The 20294-nt window shown below is 45.9% G+C and overlaps 1 protein-coding gene across 1 annotated transcript in view; it reads left to right on the top strand.

Moving 5' to 3' along the window:
* Positions 1-5: 5 nt before the first annotated feature.
* The window catches only part of LOC135532954 (phospholipase DDHD2-like), a gene marked incomplete at its 5' end in the record, with an annotated part of 29400 nt that continues 9111 nt past the window's right edge, over positions 6-20294 (top strand). Inside the window, 5 exons of the mRNA XM_064960383.1 lie at positions 6-210; positions 3949-4016; positions 4953-5072; positions 5139-5234; positions 5371-5565. Of these exons, the coding sequence (XP_064816455.1) occupies positions 6-210; positions 3949-4016; positions 4953-5072; positions 5139-5234; positions 5371-5565 (684 nt within the window). The remainder of the gene's footprint in view (positions 211-3948; positions 4017-4952; positions 5073-5138; positions 5235-5370; positions 5566-20294) is intronic.

Consider the following 20294-nt stretch of genomic DNA (forward strand, 5'->3'; position numbering starts at 1 on the left):
GGGACATTCAGAGGATCACTCTCCCCAGTATCAGTCGTCTGAGACATTTCACCAATGACACTCTGCTCGACCTGTTCTTCTACAACAGTCCTACCTACTGCCAGACCATAGTGGACACTGTGGCCTCCGAGGTTAACAAGCTCCACTCACTGTTCAAACACAGACACCCAGAATTCACTGGAGCAGTGTCTGTGGTTGGACACAGCCTGGGTGAGACACACGCACACAGCCATGCACACACACCAGGGTTCGATAGTGCGATCAAAACAGCATTTGCGACCATTTGACTTGGGAGTGCAACACACATTTTTTCTTTGCAAGGGTGCCAGTGAAATTGTTTAACCTGGTCACATTATAATTTGCTTTATCATCATGATTTATTTAAACAGTAATGTGCAATTGACCAAAAATAAACCAACTTTCTGAAGAGGCAGCAACGGTACGTGTGTGTGTGTGTGTGTGTGTGTGTTTTGGAAAACCCTCCGGGCCAGTGGATCATCCCTGTGAGGGGCTGCTTGGGCCAGTGTAAAAACGATTGTAATATTGCTATTTTTAACCTAGTCTATTGTATTTTTCACATGCACACTGCACACACACAGCCTATAGATCAGGGATGGGCATTTGGCGGCCCACAGGCTGCATGCGACCCTTGGCCCCTCTTTTGTAGGCATACCAATATTATTTTTTTAAATCAAATAAATAAATATATACACACACACACACACACACACACACACAAAACGCAGAGAGAAGGGGATGAAAGGGGACAGAGAAGGGGATGAGAGTGGACAGAGAGAAGGGGATGCGAGGGGACAGAGAGAAGGGGATGAGAGGGGATGAGAGGGGACAGAGAGAAGGGGATGAGAGGGGACAGAGAGAAGGGGATGAGAGGGGACAGAGAGAAGTGGATGCGAGGGGACAGAGAGGGGAGAGGGGACAGAGAGAAGGGGATGGGATGAGAGACAGAGAGAGGGGGACAGATGAGAGGGGACAGAGAAGGGGATGAGAGGGGACAGAGGGGAGAAGGGGATGAGGGACAGAGAGAAGGGGATGAAGGGGACAGAGGGGACAGAAGGGGATAAGAGGGGACAGAGAGAAGGGGTTGCGAGGGGACAGAGAGAAGGGGTTGCGAGGGGACAGAGAGAAGGGGATGTGAGGGGACAGAGAGAAGGGGATGCGAGGGGACAGAGAGAAGGGGATGAGAGGGGACAGAGAGAAGGGGATAAGAGGGGACATTTACATTTAAGTCATTTGGCAGACGCTCTTATCCAGAGCGACTTACAAATTGGTGAATTCACCTTATGACATCCAGTGGAACAGCCACTTTACAATAGTGCATCTAAATCATTTAAGGGGGGTGAGAAGGATTACTTATCCTATCCTAGGTATTCCTTAAAGAGGTGGGGTTTCAGGTGTCTCCGGAAGGTGTGGACAGAGAGAAGGGGATGAGAGACGTAACGTTAGGTGCTTTCGTTTGTTTCCCGCCGTTTCTATTGATGGGTGTTGTGCTAGTGTGTTGCCGTAAAACCATGTGCGGTTATTATGAGCAAGATGACATCGAATGTTGCCTTCAACATAGTTGTCCATACAAAGTGTTCCAATACAAACAGAACCCGGTTCTTCGTCTCTTTTACGTTTTAAAACATACAGTAACCCCTCAATATCTCTTCAACATCTCAAATAGCAAGACTGACTAGATACCACATGGACAGACTCCATTAGTTGTGTTTGTGTCGGGAGCATGTCTATTTCGTCAGGCAATGCCCACATTATTCTGCGTTTTAGAATGTAAAATAATCTGTAAAAACTAAGTACAGTGCCTTCGGAAAGTATTCAGACCCCTTCACTTTTTCCAAATTTTGTTACGTTACAGCCTTATTCTAAAATGTATTACATTGAATTTTCCCCTCATCAATTTTCACACAATACCCCATAATGACTTTTTGCAAATGTATGAAAAGAAAACAACTGAAATATCCCATTTACATAAGTATTCAGACCCTTTACTCAGTACATTGTTTAAGCATCTTTGGCAGCGATTACAGCCTCAAGTCTTCTTGGGTATGACGCTACAAGCTTGGCACATCTGTATTTGGAGAGTTTCTCACATTCTACTCTCCAGATCCTCTCAAGCTCTGTCAGGTTGGATCGGGATTGTCACTGCACAGCTATTTTCACCTCTCTCCAGAGATGTTAGCTCGGTTTCAAGTCTGGGCTCTGGCTGGGCCACTCAAGGACATTCAGAGACTTATCCCGAAGCCACTCCTGCATTGTCTTGGCTATGTGCTTAGGGTCATTGTCCTGTTGGAAGGTGAGCCTTCGCCCCAGTCTGTCCTGAGAGCTCTGGAGCAGGTTTTCATCAAGGATCTGTCTGTACTTTGCTCTGTTCATCATTCTCTCAATCTTTCCCTGACTAGTGTTCCAGTCCCTGCTGCTGAGAAATATCCCACAGCATGATGCTGCCACCACCATGCTTCAGCTTAGGGATGGGGCCAGGTTTCCTCCAGATGTGACGCTTGGCATTCAGGTTAATTCAGAATCTTTGTTTCATCAGACATAAAAACCTTGTTTCTCATGGTTAGAGTCCTTTAGGTGCCTCTTTGAAAACGTCAAGCAGGCTGGCGTGCATTTTACAGAGGAGTTGGTGGAGTGCTGCAGAGATGGTTGTCCTTTTGGAAGGTTCTCCCATATCCAAAGAGGAACTCTGGAGCTCTGTCTGGATGATCAAGGCCCATCTCCCCCCCTCCCCCGATTTGCTCAGTTTGGCCAAGCGGCCAACTCTAGGAAGAGTCTTGGTGGTTCCAAACTTCTTCCATTTAAGAATGATGGGGCCAATGTATTTTTGGGGACCTTCAATACTGCAGAAATGTTTTGGTACCCTTCTCCAGATCTGTGCCTTAACAATTCTGTCTCGGAGCTCTACGAACAATTCCTTAAACCTCATTGCTTGGTTTTTGCTCTGACACTGTCAACTGTAGGACCTTACATAGACAGGTGTGTGCCTTTCCAAATCATGTCCAATCAATTGAATTTACCACAGGTGGACTCCAATCAAGTTGTAGAAACATCTCAAGGAAGATCAATGGAAAAAGGATGGACCTGAGCTAAATTTCAAAACTCATAGCAAAGAGTATGAATACTTATGTAAATAAGGTATTTCTAAAAACCTGTTTTCAATTAGTCATTATGGGCTATTGTGTGTGTAGATTGATGAGGAGAAAAATGCATTCAATCAATTTGACAATAAAGCTGTAACGTAATAAAATGTGTGAAAACAGTTAAAACAGTTCAATATCAAATGTAGGTCCTTGAAAATTATAATTAGGTGCTTGAAAAAGTCCTTGAATTTGACCTGCCAATGTATTTATGAACCCTGTATAGGCTACATGCTCACCACGCAAATGAAAGATAAAATCCCCTGCTATTAAAACGATGCACGCATCATACTGACCCTGGCCAGTATAGATTTTTTCATTTGGGCCAGTAACTTTCAGTCTTTCTCCCCGCGTTCTTTTTTTGTTGCAGTGATATCATTTTGGCGTCTAGTATCGTCTTTTTTTCTTCAAATTCTGCCCTCCAAAGGATTTAGCAGAAAATAAAACATGGCACTAAGAAATCTGCAGAAAATACATGTTGCACTTTATTTGAAGTCTCTTTTCTTTGCTGTAAGAACACAAGGGCCTACTAATTTAAAATATATTTTTGTACAAAAAAAATTGGTGCAACCAAACACACACACCCACACACGTTATTGGCAAGGGTTTAATTTGTATGATACAGTTTGTCCATTGTCCTCCTCAAAATATGATTTGACAACCATTCTAATTAGAATTAATTCAAATGATGCAAGTGTCTAGAAACACCACATGTAGGAATCGTACATCTTATACAGGATTGGCCTATCTTGACCTGTGACCTTTTATTGAATGGCATCGGATGCCCCTACAGGCTCGCTGATCCTGTTTGATCTGCTGACCAATCAGAAGACAGGATCAGGAGAGGCAGACAGAGATGAGGTAACCAGGTCTTTACCATGACAGAGACTCACTATTATTACATACCTGACACACACCTCAAGTTAAACTCCAGGTACCAGAGATCTTTTATAATCTGATAAGGGGATTTATATGTTTAAAGTAATGACTGAAGGATTCCACCCTGAAATCATATAATTGTATGATATGTGTTAGTAGTCATAATTCCATAATATGTGTGACTGGATCATTGTGTTGCTGTGTAGTGGTGTGAGAGTTGAAAGAACAAAGGACAACGGGAGAGGCTCCTTCCAAGGTCCCTCTAATCTAGGGAGGGAGGGAACGGCATGGAACTGCCAGCTTGGTAGTGATAAACGAGGAATGTGGACTGTTGGGAAAGAGACAGCACACCTACTGTTTGTGTGTCTGTGTGTGCATGTAAGTAGGACTGTGGGGAAAGATACAGCCCACCTACTGTTTGTGTGTCTGTGTGTGCATGTAAGTAGGACTGTGGGGAAAGATACAGCCCACCTACTGTGTGTGTGTGCGTGTTAGTAGTTGGTGGATGGGAGTTATAAAATGACATGTCTGCATTTTGGACTTTAGAACGTTCTCTGAATAAACTTTGCGGACCTTTTGCTGAAGCTGAGTCTTAGCCTAATTATTATTAAACCCAGAGTCTTACAAACCTCGGGGATTGGTCAAAGCTTAAATAATTGTTAGTTATAATCATTGGGATTGAAAATTCTCGTGACATAATCTCACAGCAGTGCGATTCTGTTGCGGTAAATGTACTACATAGCTCATGTCTTCTCAATATTACGGGGAACTGTAGGCCTCTTAGTGATATACATCCTGCTGTAAAGTGCAATTAAGGTCTAGATGCCACTTTGTTAATGCTATAGACATCACAGTGTAATGACTATCCCATTATATTTATGTTCTATAACATGATAACTCCCCTCGTCTGGCCTGTAGGGTCGTAACCGTGACCCCTGCCCTCTGACCTGTGATGCGTTGGAGCAGGCTCTATGCAGAATGGGCCTCCAGGAGCACCTGGCTACACTACAGAGCGTGGACCTAGACCTTGACTCACTGGTGAGACTGTGTGAGTGCGTGCCTGCCTGCCTGTCTGCGTGCGCTAATCTCCCAGTCTTCCCTCAGGCTATGTGTGACGAAACTGACCTGACAGAGCTCGGAATCCCTCTGGGACCGAGGAAGAAGATCCTCAGCTTCATACGGAAGAGACACTTCCTACAGGTCAGGGTTCATAAGGTCACAAAGTACTGTATGTGTGTGTGCGCGCGCGCTTTCATGCAGTTGGGTCTCAGCTGCAAACGTCAGATATTTAACATTCTCATTTATTGTTCATTCTGTCACATATTTGTGTGTGTAGGAGGGTCGGCAGGGAACGGTGCTTTTGGCCCCCGGGCTGCAGGCCCTTCCAGACCCCTCCGAAGATTCCCCCTCTCCCACGATTAGCTTTGGCAACCAGTCTTCAGAAGCGTCAGCACGCCGACAGCAGTTTCTCAGAGCCCAGTCCATAACCAGCGCCGTTGACTACGAATACTTCGATGTGGGCATTGGACAGGTAACACACACACACAAAGACACATACCCCCTACCTGGGGTTGCGTGCAAGTGGTACTTTGTGGTAACTAACTCTGTGGTGACTAACTCTGTGGTGACTTAATTGGTAACTAACTCAGTCATAATTTGGCAGTAACTTACTCAGTGGTAACTAAATCAGTGGTAACTCGGAGACAACAAACTCAGTGACAACTAACTTTCTACTCTTGAAACACTGCTCTCAAGGTATCATCACCTCTGCTGCCCTGTCTGATTGGTGTGAGCTGTAGTAGTAGTCGCCGTAGTACTAGTCGCCGTAGTAATAGTCGCCGTAGTAGTAGTCGCTGTAGTAGTAGTCGGCGTAGTAGTAGTTGTAGCAGCAGTAGTCGCCATAGTAGTAGTCGCCGTAGTAGTAGTAGTCGCCGTAGTAGTAGTTGCCGCAGTAGTAGTCGTAGCAGCAGTAGTCGTAGCAGCAGTAGTCACCGTAGTAATAGTCGCCGTAGTAGTAGTCGTAGCAGCAGTAGTTGTAGTAGCTGTAGCAGCAGTAGTCGTAGCAGCAGTAGTCGCCGTAGTAGTAGTCGTAGCAGCAGTAGTCGTAGCAGCAGTAGTCACCGTAGTAGTCGCCGTAGTAGTAGTCGTAGTAGCAGTAGTAGTTGTAGTAGCTGTAGCAGCAGTAGTCGTAGCAGCAGTAGTCGCCGTAGTAATAGTCGCCGTAGTATTAGTCGCCGCAGTAGTAGTCGCCGTAGTAGTAGTTGCCGTAGTAGTAGTCGTAGCAGTAGTAGTCGTAGCAGCAGTAGTCACCGTAGTAATAGTCGCCTTAGTAGTAGTCGTAGCAATAGTAGCTGTAGCAGCAGTAGTCGTAGCAGCAGTAGTCGTAGTAGTATTAGTCGCCGTAGTAGTATTAGTCGCCGTAGTAGTAGTCGTAGCAGCAGTAGTCGCCATAGTACTAGTCGCCGTAGTAATAGTCGCCGTAGTAGTAGTCGCTGTAGTAGTAGTCGCCGTAGTAGTAGTTGTAGCAGCAGTAGTCGCCATAGTATTAGTCGCCGTAGTAGTAGTCGTATCAGCAGTAGTCGTAACAGCAGTAGTCACCGTAGTAATAGTCGCCGTAGTAGTAGTTGTAGTAGCTGTAGCAGCAGTAGTCGTAGCAGCAGTAGTCGCCGTAGTAGTAGTCGTAGCAGCAGTAGTCGTAGCAGCAGTAGTCACCGTAGTAGTCGCCGTAGTAGTAGTCGTAGTAGCAGTAGTAGTTGTAGTAGCTGTAGCAGCAGTAGTCGTAGCAGCAGTAGTCGCCGTAGTAATAGTCGCCGTAGTATTAGTCGCCGCAGTAGTAGTCGCCGTAGTAGTAGATGCCATAGTAGTAGTCGTAGCAGTAGTAGTCGTAGCAGCAGTAGTCACCGTAGTAATAGTCGCCTTAGTAGTAGTCGTAGCAGTAGTAGTCATAGCAGCAGTAGTATTAGTCGCCGTAGTAGTATTAGTCGCCGTAGTAGTCGTCGTAGCAGCAGTAGTCGCCATAGTAGTAGTCGCCGTAGTAGTAGTCGTAGCAGCAGTAGTCGCCGTAGTAGTAGTCGTAGCAGCAGTAGTAGTCGTAGCAGCTGTAGTCGCCGCAGTAGTAGTAGCAGCAGTAGTCGCCGTAGTAGTAGTCGTAGCAGCAGTAGTAGTTGTAGTAGCTGCAGCAGCAGTAGTCGTAGCAGCAGTAGTCGCCGTAGTAGTAGTAGTCGCCGTAGTAGTAGTCGTAGCAGCAGTAGTCGTAGCAGCAGTAGTCACCGTAGTAATAGTCGCCGTAGTAGTAGTCGTAGCAGCAGTAGTAGTTGTAGTAGCTGTAGCAGCAGTAGTCGCCGTAGTAGTCGTCTTAGCAGCAGTAGTAGTTGTAGTAGCTGTAGCAGCAGTAGTCGTAACAGCAGTAGTCGCCGTAGTAGTAGTTGTAGCAGCAGTAGTCGCCATAGTAGTATTAGTCGCCGTAGTAGTAGTTGCCGTAGTAGTAGTCGTAGCAGCAGTAGTCGTAGCAGCAGTAGTCACCGTAGTAGTAGTCGTAGCAGCAGTAGTAGTTGTAGTAGCTGTAGCAGCAGTAGTCACAGTAGTAGTAGTAGTCGTAGCAGCAGTAGTCGCCGTAGTAGTAGTAGTCGCCGTAGTAGTAGTTGCCGTAGTAGTAGTCGTAGCAGCAGTAGTCGAAGCAGCACTAGTCACCGTAGTAATAGTCGCCGTAGTAGTAGTCGTAGCAGCAGTAGTCGCCGTAGTAGTAGTCGCCGTAGTAGTAGTCGTAGCAGCAGTAGTCGCCGTAGTAGTAGTAGTCGCCGTAGTAGTAGTCGTAGCAGCAGTAGTCGCCGTAGTAGTCGCCGTAGTAGTAGTCACCGTAGTAGTAGTTGCCGTAGTAGTAGTCGTAGCAGCAGTAGTCGCCGTAGTAGTAGTCGTAGCAGCAGTAGTCGCCGTAGTAGTATTAGTCGCCGTAGTAGTAGTCGCCATAGTAGTATTCGTAGCAGCAGTAGTTGCCGTAGTAGTAGTCGCCGTAGTAGTCGTAGCAGCAGTAGTCGCCGTAGTAGTAGTAGTCGCCGTAGTAGTAGTCGTAGCAGCAGTAGTCGCCGTAGTAGTAGTCGCCGTAGTAGTAGTCGTAGCAGCAGTAGTAGTCGTAGCAGCTGTAGTCGCCGTAGTAGTAGTCGTAGCAGCAGTAGTCGCCGTAGTGGTAGTCGCCGTAGTGGTAGTCGCCGTAATAGTAGTCGTAGCAGCAGTAGTAGTTGTAGTAGCTGTAGCAGCAGTAGTCGTAGCAGCAGTAGTCGCCATAGTAGTAGTCGCCGTAGTTGTAGCAGCAGTAGTAGTTGTAGTAGCTGTAGCAGCAGTAGTCGTAGCAGCAGTAGTCGTAGCAGCAGTAGTCGCCGTAGTAGTAGTCGCCGTAGTAGTAGTCGTAGCAGCAGTAGTCGCCGTAGTAGTAGTTGTAGCAGCAGTAGTCGCCGTAGTCGTAGCAGCAGTAGTTGCCGTAGTAGTAGTCGCCGTAGTCGTAGCAGCAGCAGTAGTCGCCGTAGTAGTATTATTCGCCGTAGTACTAGTCGCCGTAGTAGTAGTTGCCGCAGTAGTAGTCGTAGCAGCAGTAGTCACCGTAGTAATAGACGCCGTAGTAGTAGTCGTAGCAGCAGTAGTAGTTGTAGTAGCTGTAGCAGCAGTAGTCGTAACAGCAGTAGTCGCCGTAGTAGTAGTCGTAGCAGCAGTAGTCACCTTAGTTGTATTAGTCGCCGTAGTAGTAGTTGCCGTAGTAGTAGTCGTAGCAGCAGTAGTAGTAGCAGCAGTAGTCACCGTAGTAATAGTCGCCGTAGTAGTAGTCGTAGCAGCAGTAGTAGTTGTAGTAGCTGTAGCAGCAGTAGTCGTAGTAGCAGTAGTCGCCGTAGTAGTAGTCGCAGTAGTAGTAGTCGTAGCAGCAGTAGTCGCCGTAGTAGTATTAGTCGCCGTAGTAGTAGTTGTAGCAGCAGTAGTCACCGTAGTAATAGTCGCCGTAGTTGTAGTAGCTGTAGCAGCAGTAGTCGTAGCAGCAGTAGTTGTAGCAGCAGTAGTCGCCGTAGTAGTAGTTGTAGCAGCAGTAGTCGCCGTAGTAGTAGTCGTAGCAGCAGTAGTCGCCGTAGTAGTAGTCGCCGTAGTAGTAGTCGTAGCAGCAGTAGTCGCCGTAGTAGTAGTAGTCGCCGTAGTAGTAGTCGTAGCAGCAGTAGTCGTAGCAGCAGTAGTCACGTAGTAATAGTCGCCGTAGTAGTAGTTGTAGCAGCAGAAGTAGGTGTAGTAGCTGTAGCAGCAGTAGTCGTAGCAGCAGTCGTCGTAGCAGCAGTAGTCGCCGTAGTAGTAGTAGTAGTCGTAGCAGCAGTAGTCACCGTAGTAGTAGTCGCTGTAGTAGTAGTTGTAGCAGCAGTAGTCACCGTAGTAGTAGTCGCCGTAGTCGTAGCAGCAGTAGTCGCCGTAGTAGTAGTCGCCGTAGTAGTAGTCGTAGCAGCAGTAGTAGTCGTAGCAGCAGTAGTCGCCGTAGTACTAGTCGCCGTAGTAGTAGTTGCCGCAGTAGTAGTCGTAGCAGCAGTAGTCGTAGCAGCAGTAGTCACCGTAGTAATAGTCGCAGTAGTAGTAGTCGTAGCAGCAGTAGTCGCCGTAGTAGTATTAGTCGCCGTAGTAGTAGTCGTAGCAGCAGTAGTCAACATAGTAGTATTAGTCGCCGTAGTAGTAGTTGCCGTAGTAGTAGTCATAGCAGCAGTAGTAGTAGCAGCAGTAGTCACCGTAGTAATAGTCGCCGTAGTAGTAGTCGTAGCAGCAGTAGTAGTTGTAGTAGCTGTAGCAGCAGTAGTAGTAGCAGCAGTAGTCGCCGTAGTAGTAGTAGTCGCCGTAGTAGTAGTCGCCGTAGTAGTAGTCGTAGCAGCAGTAGTAGTAGCAGCAGTAGTCACCGTAGTAATAGTCGCCGTAGTAGTAGTCGTAGTATCAGTAGTAGTTGTAGTAGTCGTAGCAGCAGTAGTCGCCGTAGTAGTATTAGTCGCCGTAGTAGTAGTCGCCGTAGTAGTAGTCGTAGCAGCAGTAGTCGCCGTAGTAGTAGTCGCCGTAGTAGTAGTCGCAGCAGCAGTAGTTGGAGCAGCAGTAGTCGCAGCAGTAGTTGTTGCAGCAGCAGTAGTTGCAGCAGCAGTAGTTGCAGCAGCAGTAGTAGTAGTTGCAGCAGCAGTAGTTGCAGCAGCAGTAGTTGTAGCAGCAGCAGTAGTTGTAGCAGCAGTATTTGTAGCAGCAGTAGTTGCAGCAGTAGTAGTTGCAGCAGTCATTGCAGCAGTAGTAGTTGTAGCAGTAGTAGTTGCAGCAGTCATAGCAGTAGTAGTTGTAGCAGTAGTTGTAGTTGTAGTGGTATCAGCAGTAGTAGTTGTAGTAGTAGTTCTAGTGGTATCAGAAAGTAGTAGTTGTGGTATCAGCAGTAGTAGGTGTAGTAGTAGTTGTGTTATCAGCAGTAGTAGTAGTAGTTGTAGCAGCAGTAGTTGTAGCAGCAGTAGTTGCAGTAGTTGTAGAAGTAGTAGTAGTTGTAGCAGCAGTAGTTGCAGCAGTAGTTGTAGCAGTAGTTGTTGCAGCAGCAGTAGTTGCAGCAGCAGTAGTTGCAGCAGTTGTTGCAGCAGCAGTAGTTGCAGCAGCAGTAGTTGAAGCAGCAGTAGTTGTAGCAGTAGTTGTAGTAGTAGTAGTTGCTGCAGCAGTAGTTGTAGCAGTAGTAGTTGCAGCAGTAGTTGTAGTAGCTGTAGCAGCAGTAGTTGCAGCAGCAGTAGTTGTTGTAGTAGTTGCAGAAGCAGCAGTAGTAGTTGTAGTAACTGTAGCAACAGTAGTTGTAGCAGCAGCAGAAGTAGTTGTAGCAGTAGTAGTTGTAGCAGCAGCAGTAGTAGTTGTAGTAGTAGTTGTAGCAGTAGTAGTTGAAGCAGCAGCAGTAGAAGTTGTAGTAGTTGTAGCAGCAGTAGTTGTAGCATCAGTAGTTGTAGCAGTAGTAGTTGTAGTAGCGGTAGCAGCAGTAGTTGCAGCAGCAGTAGCAGTAGTAGTTGTAGCAGTAGTAGTAGTTGTAGCAGCAGCAGTAGTAGTTGTAGCAGCAGTAGTAGTTGTAGTAGTTGTAGCAGCAGCAGTAGTAGTTGTAGTAGCTGTAGCAGCAGTAGTTGTAGTTGTAGCATCAGCAGTAGTAGTTGTAGCAGCAGCAGTATTAGTTGTAGTCGCTGTAGTAGTAGTAGTAGTTGCAGCAGCAGTAGTTGTAGCAACAGGAGTTGTAGCAGTAGCTGTCGCAGCAGTAGTAGTAGTTGTAGTGGTAGCAGTAGTAGTAGTTCTAGTGGTATCTGCAGTAGTAGTTGTAGTAGGAGCTGTGGTATCAGCAGTAGTAGTTGTATTAGTTGTAGCATCAGTAGTAGTTGTAGCAGTAGTAGGTGTAGCAGTAGATGTAGCAGCAGTAGCTGTAGTTGTAGCAGCAGTAGTTGTTGTAGTAGTTGTAGCAGCAGTAGTAGTAGTTGCAGTAGTTGTAGCAGCAGTAGTTGTAGCAGTAGTAGTTGTAGCAGCAGCAGCAGTAGTAGTTGTAGTAGTTGTAGCAGCAGCAGTAGTAGTTGTAGTAGTTGTAGCAGCAGCAGTAGTAGTTGTAGTAGCTGTAGCAGCAGCAGTAGTAGTTGTAGTAGTTGTAGTTGTAGCAGCAGTAGTTGTAGCAGCAGTAGTAGTAGTTGTAGCAGCAGTAGCTGTATCAGCAGTAGTTGTTGTAGCAGTAGTTGCATCAGTAGTAGTTGTAGTAGTAGTTGTAGCAGCAGTAGTAGTTGTAGTAGTTGTAGCAGCAGCAGTAGTAGTTGTAGTAGCTGTAGCAGCAGTAGTTGTAGCATTAGTAGTTGTAGCATCAGCAGTAGTAGCTGTAGCAGCAGCAGTAGTAGTTGTAGTAGTTGTAGTTGTAGCAGCAGCAGCAGTAGTTGTAGCAGTAGTAGTTGTAGCAGCAGTAGTAGTAGTTGTAGCAGCAGTAGCTGTATCAGCAGTAGTTGTTGTAGCAGTAGTTGCATCAGTAGTAGTTGTAGTAGTAGTTGTAGCAGCAGTAGTAGTTGGAGTGGTTGTAGCAGTAGTAGTAGTTCTAGTGATATCAGCAATAGGAGTTGTAGCAGTAGTTGTGGTATCAGCAGTAGTAGTTGTAGCAGCAGTAGTAGTTGTAGCAGTAGTAGTTGTAGCAGCAGCAGTAGTAGTTATAGTAGCTGTAGCAGCAGTAGTTGTAGCAGCAGTTGTTGCAGCAGTTGTTGCACCAGCAGTAGTAGCAGCAGTAGTTGTAGCAGCAGCAGTAGTTGCAGCAGCAGTAGTTGTAGCAGCAGTAGTTGTAGCAGCAGCAGTAGTAGTTGTAGTAGCTGTAGCAGCAGTAGTTGTAGCAGCAGTAGTTGCAGCAGTAGTTGCAGCAGTAGTTGCAGCAGTTGTAGCAGCAGTAGTTGAAGCAGCAGCAGTAGGTGCAGCAGCAGTAGTTGCAGCAGCAGTAGTAGTAGTTGCAGCAGCAGTAGTTGCAGCAGCAGTTGTTGCAGCAGCAGTAGGTGCAGCAGCAGTAGTTGCAGCAGCAGTAGTAGTAGTTGCAGCAGCAGTAGTTGCAGCAGTAGTTGTAGCAGCAGCAGTAGTTGTAGCAGCAGCAGTAGTTGTAGCAGCAGTATTTGTAGCAGCAGTAGTTGCAGCAGTAGTAGTTGCAGCAGTCATTGCAGCAGTAGTAGTTGTAGCAGTAGTAGTTGCAGCAGTCATAGCAGTAGTAGTTGTAGCAGTAGTTGTAGTTGTAGTGGTATCAGCAGTAGTAGTTGTAGTAGTAGTTCTAGTGGTATCAGAAAGTAGTAGTTGTGGTATCAGCAGTAGTAGGTGTAGTAGTTGTAGCAGCAGTAGTTGTAGCAGCAGTAGTTGCAGTAGCAGTAGTTGTAGAAGTAGTAGTAGTTGTAGCAGCAGTAGTTGCAGCAGTAGTTGTAGCAGTAGTTGTTGCAGCAGCAGTAGTTGCAGCAGCAGTAGTTGCAGCAGTTGTTGCAGCAGCAGTAGTTGTAGCAGCAGTAGTTGCAGCAGTAGTTGTAGCAGTAGTTGTTGCAGCAGCAGTAGTTGCAGCAGCAGTAGTTGCAGCAGCAGTAGTTGCAGCAGTTGTTGCAGCAGCAGTAGGTGCAGCAGCAGTAGTTGCAGCAGCAGTAGTAGTAGTTGCAGCAGCAGTAGTTGCAGCAGTAGTAGTCGCAGCAGTAGTTGTTGCAGCAGCAGTAGGTGCAGCAGCAGTAGTTGCAGCAGCAGTAGTAGTAGTTGCAGCAGCAGTAGTTGCAGCAGTAGTTGTAGCAGCAGCAGTAGTTGTAGCAGCAGCAGTAGTTGTAGCAGCAGTATTTGTAGCAGCAGTAGTTGCAGCAGTAGTAGTTGCAGCAGTCATTGCAGCAGTAGTAGTTGTAGCAGTAGTAGTTGCAGCAGTCATAGCAGTAGTAGTTGTAGCAGTAGTTGTAGTTGTAGTGGTATCAGCAGTAGTAGTTGTAGTAGTAGTTCTAGTGGTATCAGAAAGTAGTAGTTGTGGTATCAGCAGTAGTAGGTGTAGTAGTTGTAGCAGCAGTAGTTGTAGCAGCAGTAGTTGCAGTAGCAGTAGTTGTAGAAGTAGTAGTAGTTGTAGCAGCAGTAGTTGCAGCAGTAGTTGTAGCAGTAGTTGTTGCAGCAGCAGTAGTTGCAGCAGCAGTAGTTGCAGCAGTTGTTGCAGCAGCAGTAGTTGCAGCAGCAGTAGTTGAAGCAGCAGTAGTTGTAGCAGTAGTTGTAGTAGTAGTAGTAGTTGCTGCAGCAGTAGTTGTAGCAGTAGTAGTTGCAGCAGTAGTTGTAGTAGCTGTAGCAGCAGTAGTTGCAGCAGCAGTAGTTGTTGTAGTAGTTGCAGAAGCAGCAGTAGTAGTTGTAGTAGCTGTAGCAACAGTAGTTGTAGCAGCAGCAGAAGTAGTTGTAGCAGTAGTAGTTGTAGCAGCAGCAGTAGTAGTTGTAGTAGTAGTTGTAGCAGTAGTAGTTGAAGCAGCAGCAGTAGAAGTTGTAGTAGTTGTAGCAGCAGTAGTTGTAGCATCAGTAGTTGTAGCAGTAGTAGTTGTAGTAGCGGTAGCAGCAGTAGTTGCAGTAGCAGTAGTAGTTGTACCAGTAGTAGTAGTTGTAGCAGCAGTAGTAGTAGTTGTAGCATTAGTAGTTGTAGCAGCAGCAGTAGTAGTTGTAGCAGTAGTAGTTGTAGCAGCAGCAGTAGTAGTTGTAGTAGTAGTTGTAGCAGTAGTAGTTGAAGCAGCAGCAGTAGAAGTTGTAGTAGTTGTAGCAGCAGTAGTTGTAGCATCAGTAGTTGTAGCAGTAGTAGTTGTAGTAGTTGTAGCATCAGTAGTTGTAGCAGTAGTAGTTGTAGCAGCAGCAGTATTAGTTGTAGTAGTTGTAGCAGCATTCGTTGTAGTTGCAGCAGCAGTAACAGTAGTAGTAGCTGTAGCAGCAGTAGTAGTTGTAGCAGCAGCAGTAGTAGTTGTAGCAGCAGTAGTAGTTGTAGTAGTTGTAGCAGCAGCAGTAGTAGTTGTAGTAGCTGTAGCAGCAGTAGTTGTAGCATTAGTAGTTGTAGCATCAGCAGTAGTAGTTGTAGCAGCAGCAGTATTAGTTGTAGTCGCTGTAGTAGTAGTAGTTGTAGCAGTAGTAGTAGTTGCAGCAGCAGTAGTTGTAGCAACAGGAGTTGTAGCAGTAGCTGTCGCAGCAGTAGTAGTAGTTGTAGTGGTAGCAGTAGTAGTAGTTCTAGTGGTATCAGCAGTAGTAGTTGTATTAGTTGTAGCATCAGTAGTAGTTGTAGCAGTAGTAGGTGTAGCAGTAGCTGTAGCAGCAGTAGCTGTAGTTGTAGCAGCAGTAGTTGTTGTAGTAGTTGTAGCAGCAGTAGTAGTAGTTGCAGTAGTTGTAGCAGCAGTAGTTGTAGCAGTAGTAGTTGTAGCAGCAGCAGCAGTAGTAGTTGTAGTAGTTGTAGCAGCAGCAGTAGTAGTTGTAGTAGTTGTAGCAGCAGCAGTAGTAGTTGTAGTAGCTGTAGCAGTAGTAGTTGTAGTAGTTGTAGTTGTAGCAGCAGCAGCAGTAGTTGTAGCAGTAGTAGTTGTAGCAGCAGTAGTAGTAGTTGTAGCAGCAGTAGCTGTATCAGCAGTAGTTGTTGTAGCAGTAGTTGCATCAGTAGTAGTTGTAGTAGTAGTTGTAGCAGCAGTAGTAGTTGTAGTGGTTGTAGCAGTAGTAGTAGTTCTAGTGATATCAGCAGTAGGAGTTGTAGCAGTAGTTGTGGTATCAGCAGTAGTAGTTGTAGCAGCAGTAGTAGTTGTAGCAGTAGTAGTTGTAGCAGCAGCAGTAGTAGTTATAGTAGCTGTTGCCGCAGTAGTTGTAGCAGTAGTTGTAGCAGCAGTTGTTGCAGCAGTTGTTGCACCAGCAGTAGTAGCAGCAGTAGTTGTAGCAGCAGCAGTAGTTGCAGCAGCAGTAGTTGTAGCAGCAGTAGTTGTAGCAGCAGCAGTAGTAGTTGTAGTAGCTGTAGCAGCAGTAGTTGTAGCAGCAGTAGTTGCAGCAGTAGTTGCAGCAGTTGTAGCAGCAGTAGTTGAAGCAGCAGCAGTAGGTGCAGCAGCAGTAGTTGCAGCAGCAGTAGTAGTAGTTGCAGCAGCAGTAGTTGCAGCAGCAGTAGTCGCAGCAGTAGTTGTTGCAGCAGCAGTAGGTGCAGCAGCAGTAGTTGCAGCAGCAGTAGTAGTAGTTGTAGCAGCAGTAGTTGCAGCAGTAGTTGTAGCAGCAGCAGTAGTTGTAGCAGCAGCAGTAGTTGTAGCAGCAGTATTTGTAGCAGCAGTAGTTGCAGCAGTAGTAGTTGCAGCAGTCATTGCAGCAGTAGTAGTTGTAGCAGTAGTAGTTGCAGCAGTCATAGCAGTAGTAGTTGTAGCAGTAGTTGTAGTTGTAGTGGTATCAGCAGTAGTAGTTGTAGTAGTAGTTCTAGTGGTATCAGAAAGTAGTAGTTGTGGTATCAGCAGTAGTAGGTGTAGTAGTAGTTGTGGTATCAGCAGTAGTAGGTGTAGTAGTTGTAGCAGCAGTAGTTGTAGCAGCAGTAGTTGCAGTAGCAGTAGTTGTAGAAGTAGTAGTAGTTGTAGCAGCAGTAGTTGCAGCAGTAGTTGTAGCAGTAGTTGTTGCAGCAGCAGTAGTTGCAGCAGCAGTAGTTGCAGCAGCAGTAGTTGCAGCACTTGTTGCAGCAGCAGTAGTTGCAGCAGCAGTAGTTGAAGCAGCAGTAGTTGTAGCAGTAGTTGTAGTAGTAGTAGTTGCTGCAGCAGTAGTTGTAGCAGTAGTAGTTGCAGCAGTAGTTGTAGTAGCTGTAGCAGCAGTAGTTGCAGCAGCAGTAGTTGTTGTAGTAGTTGCAGAAGCAGCCGTAGTAGTTGTAGTAGCTGTAGCAACAGTAGTTGTAGCATTAGTAGTTGTAGCATCAGCAGTAGTAGTTGTAGCAGCAGCAGTATTAGTTGTAGTCGCTGTAGTAGTAGTAGTTGTAGCAGTAGTAGTAGTTGCAGCAGCAGTAGTTGTAGCAACAGGAGTTGTAGCAGTAGCTGTCGCAGCAGTAGTAGTAGTTGTAGTGGTAGCAGTAGTAGTAGTTCTAGTGGTATCAGCAGTAGTAGTTGTATTAGTTGTAGCATCAGTAGTAGTTGTAGCAGTAGTAGGTGTAGCAGTAGCTGTAGCAGCAGTAGCTGTAGTTGTAGCAGCAGTAGTTGTTGTAGTAGTTGTAGCAGCAGTAGTAGTAGTTGCAGTAGTTGTAGCAGCAGTAGTTGTAGCAGTAGTAGTTGTAGCAGCAGCAGCAGTAGTAGTTGTAGTAGTTGTAGCAGCAGCAGTAGTAGTTGTAGTAGTTGTAGCAGCAGCAGTAGTAGTTGTAGTAGCTGTAGCAGTAGTAGTTGTAGTAGTTGTAGTTGTAGCAGCAGCAGCAGTAGTTGTAGCAGTAGTAGTTGTAGCAGCAGTAGTAGTAGTTGTAGCAGCAGTAGCTGTATCAGCAGTAGTTGTTGTAGCAGTAGTTGCATCAGTAGTAGTTGTAGTAGTAGTTGTAGCAGCAGTAGTAGTTGTAGTGGTTGTAGCAGTAGTAGTAGTTCTAGTGATATCAGCAGTAGGAGTTGTAGCAGTAGTTGTGGTATCAGCAGTAGTAGTTGTAGCAGCAGTAGTAGTTGTAGCAGTAGTAGTTGTAGCAGCAGCAGTAGTAGTTATAGTAGCTGTTGCCGCAGTAGTTGTAGCAGTAGTTGTAGCAGCAGTTGTTGCAGCAGTTGTTGCACCAGCAGTAGTAGCAGCAGTAGTTGTAGCAGCAGCAGTAGTTGCAGCAGCAGTAGTTGTAGCAGCAGTAGTTGTAGCAGCAGCAGTAGTAGTTGTAGTAGCTGTAGCAGCAGTAGTTGTAGCAGCAGTAGTTGCAGCAGTAGTTGCAGCAGTTGTAGCAGCAGTAGTTGAAGCAGCAGCAGTAGGTGCAGCAGCAGTAGTTGCAGCAGCAGTAGTAGTAGTTGCAGCAGCAGTAGTTGCAGCAGCAGTAGTCGCAGCAGTAGTTGTTGCAGCAGCAGTAGGTGCAGCAGCAGTAGTTGCAGCAGCAGTAGTAGTAGTTGTAGCAGCAGTAGTTGCAGCAGTAGTTGTAGCAGCAGCAGTAGTTGTAGCAGCAGCAGTAGTTGTAGCAGCAGTATTTGTAGCAGCAGTAGTTGCAGCAGTAGTAGTTGCAGCAGTCATTGCAGCAGTAGTAGTTGTAGCAGTAGTAGTTGCAGCAGTCATAGCAGTAGTAGTTGTAGCAGTAGTTGTAGTTGTAGTGGTATCAGCAGTAGTAGTTGTAGTAGTAGTTCTAGTGGTATCAGAAAGTAGTAGTTGTGGTATCAGCAGTAGTAGGTGTAGTAGTAGTTGTGGTATCAGCAGTAGTAGGTGTAGTAGTTGTAGCAGCAGTAGTTGTAGCAGCAGTAGTTGCAGTAGCAGTAGTTGTAGAAGTAGTAGTAGTTGTAGCAGCAGTAGTTGCAGCAGTAGTTGTAGCAGTAGTTGTTGCAGCAGCAGTAGTTGCAGCAGCAGTAGTTGCAGCAGCAGTAGTTGCAGCACTTGTTGCAGCAGCAGTAGTTGCAGCAGCAGTAGTTGAAGCAGCAGTAGTTGTAGCAGTAGTTGTAGTAGTAGTAGTTGCTGCAGCAGTAGTTGTAGCAGTAGTAGTTGCAGCAGTAGTTGTAGTAGCTGTAGCAGCAGTAGTTGCAGCAGCAGTAGTTGTTGTAGTAGTTGCAGAAGCAGCCGTAGTAGTTGTAGTAGCTGTAGCAACAGTAGTTGTAGCAGCAGCAGAAGTAGTTGTAGCAGTAGTAGTTGTAGCAGCAGCAGTAGTAGTTGTAGTAGTAGTTGTAGCAGTAGTAGTTGTAGCAGTAGTAGTTGTAGCAGCAGCAGTAGTAGTTGTAGTAGTAGTAGCAGCAGTAGTTGTAGCATCAGTAGTTGTAGCAGTAGTAGTTGTAGTAGTTGTAGCATCAGTAGTTGTAGCAGTAGTAGTTGTAGCAGAAGCAGTAGTAGTTGCAGCAGTAGTAGTTGTAGCAGCAGCAGTAGTAGTTGTAGTAGTTGTAGCAGCATTCGTTGTAGTTGCAGCAGCAGTAACAGTAGTAGTAGCTGTAGCAGCAGTAGTAGTTGTAGCAGCAGCAGTAGTAGTTGTAGCAGCAGTAGTAGTTGTAGTAGTTGTAGCAGCAGCAGTAGTAGTTGTAGTAGCTGTAGCAGCAGTAGTTGTAGCATTAGTAGTTGTAGCATCAGCAGTAGTAGTTGTAGCAGCAGCAGTATTAGTTGTAGTCGCTGTAGTAGTAGTAGTTGTAGCAGTAGTAGTAGTTGCAGCAGCAGTAGTTGTAGCAACAGGAGTTGTAGCAGTAGCTGTCGCAGCAGTAGTAGTAGTTGTAGTGGTAGCAGTAGTAGTAGTTCTAGTGGTATCAGCAGTAGTAGTTGTAGTAGTAGCTGTGGTATCAGGAGTAGTAGTTGTAGTAGTTGTAGCAGCAGTAGTAGTTGTAGCAGTAGTAGGTGTAGCAGTAGCTGTAGCAGCAGTAGCTGTAGTTGTAGCAGCAGTAGTTGTTGTAGTAGTTGTAGCAGCAGTAGTAGTAGTTGCAGTAGTTGTAGCAGCAGTAGTTGTAGCAGTAGTAGTTGTAGCAGCAGCAGCAGTAGTAGTTGTAGTAGTTGTAGCAGCAGCAGTAGTAGTTGTAGTAGTTTTAGCAGCAGCAGTAGTAGTTGTAGTAGCTGTAGCAGCAGCAGTAGTAGTTGTAGTAGTTGTAGTTGTAGCAGCAGCAGTAGTAGTTGTAGCAGCAGTAGTAGTAGTTGTAGCAGCAGTAGCTGTATCAGCAGTAGTTGTTGTAGCAGTAGTAGTTGTAGTTGTAGCAGCAGTAGTAGTTGTAGTGGTTGTAGCAGTAGTAGTAGTTCTAGTGATATCAGCAGTAGGAGTTGTAGCAGTAGTTGTGGTATCAGCAGTAGTAGTTGTAGCAGCAGTAGTAGTTGTAGCAGTAGTAGTTGTAGCAGCAGCAGTAGTAGTTATAGTAGCTGTAGCAGCAGTAGTTGTAGCAGTAGTTGTAGCAGCAGTTGTTGCAGCAGTTGTTGCACCAGCAGTAGTAGCAGCAGTAGTTGTAGCAGCAGCAGTAGTTGCAGCAGCAGTAGTTGTAGCAGCAGTAGTTGTAGCAGCAGCAGTAGTAGTTGTAGTAGCTGTAGCAGCAGTAGTTGTAGCAGCAGTAGTTGTTGCAGCAGCAGTAGTTGCAGCAGCAGTAGTTGAAGCAGCAGTAGTTGTAGCAGTAGTTGTAGTAGTAGTAGTTGCTGCAGCAGTAGTTGTAGCAGTAGTAGTTGCAGCAGTAGTTGTAGTAGCTGTAGCAGCAGTAGTTGCAGCAGCAGTAGTTGTTGTAGTAGTTGCAGAAGCAGCAGTAGTAGTTGTAGTAGCTGTAGCAACAGTAGTTGTAGCAGCAGCAGAAGTAGTTGTTGTAGCAGCAGTAGTTGCAGCAGTAGTAGTTGTAGTAGTCGTTGTAACAGGAGTAGTAATTGTAGTGGTATCAGCAGTAGTAGTTGTAGTAGTAGTTGTAGTGGTATCAGCAGTAGTAGTTGTAATAGTAGTTGTGGTATCAGCAGTAGCAGTTGTAGTAGTTGTAGCAGCAGCTGTAGTTGTGGTAGTTGTAGCAGCAGCTGTAGTTGTAGTAGTTGTAGCAGCAGCTGTAGCAGTAGCAGCAGCAGTAGTTGCAGCAGCAGTAGTTACAGAAGTAGTAGCAGCAGTAGTAGTAGTAGCAGCAGTAGCAGTAGTTGCAGCAGTAGCAGTAGTAGCAGCAGCTTTTGTAGTAGTTGCAGCAGTAGTTGTAG

Source organism: Oncorhynchus masou, unplaced genomic scaffold, assembly GCF_036934945.1.
Source record: "Oncorhynchus masou masou isolate Uvic2021 unplaced genomic scaffold, UVic_Omas_1.1 unplaced_scaffold_2131, whole genome shotgun sequence".
Classification (NCBI taxonomy): Eukaryota; Metazoa; Chordata; class Actinopteri; order Salmoniformes; family Salmonidae; genus Oncorhynchus; species Oncorhynchus masou.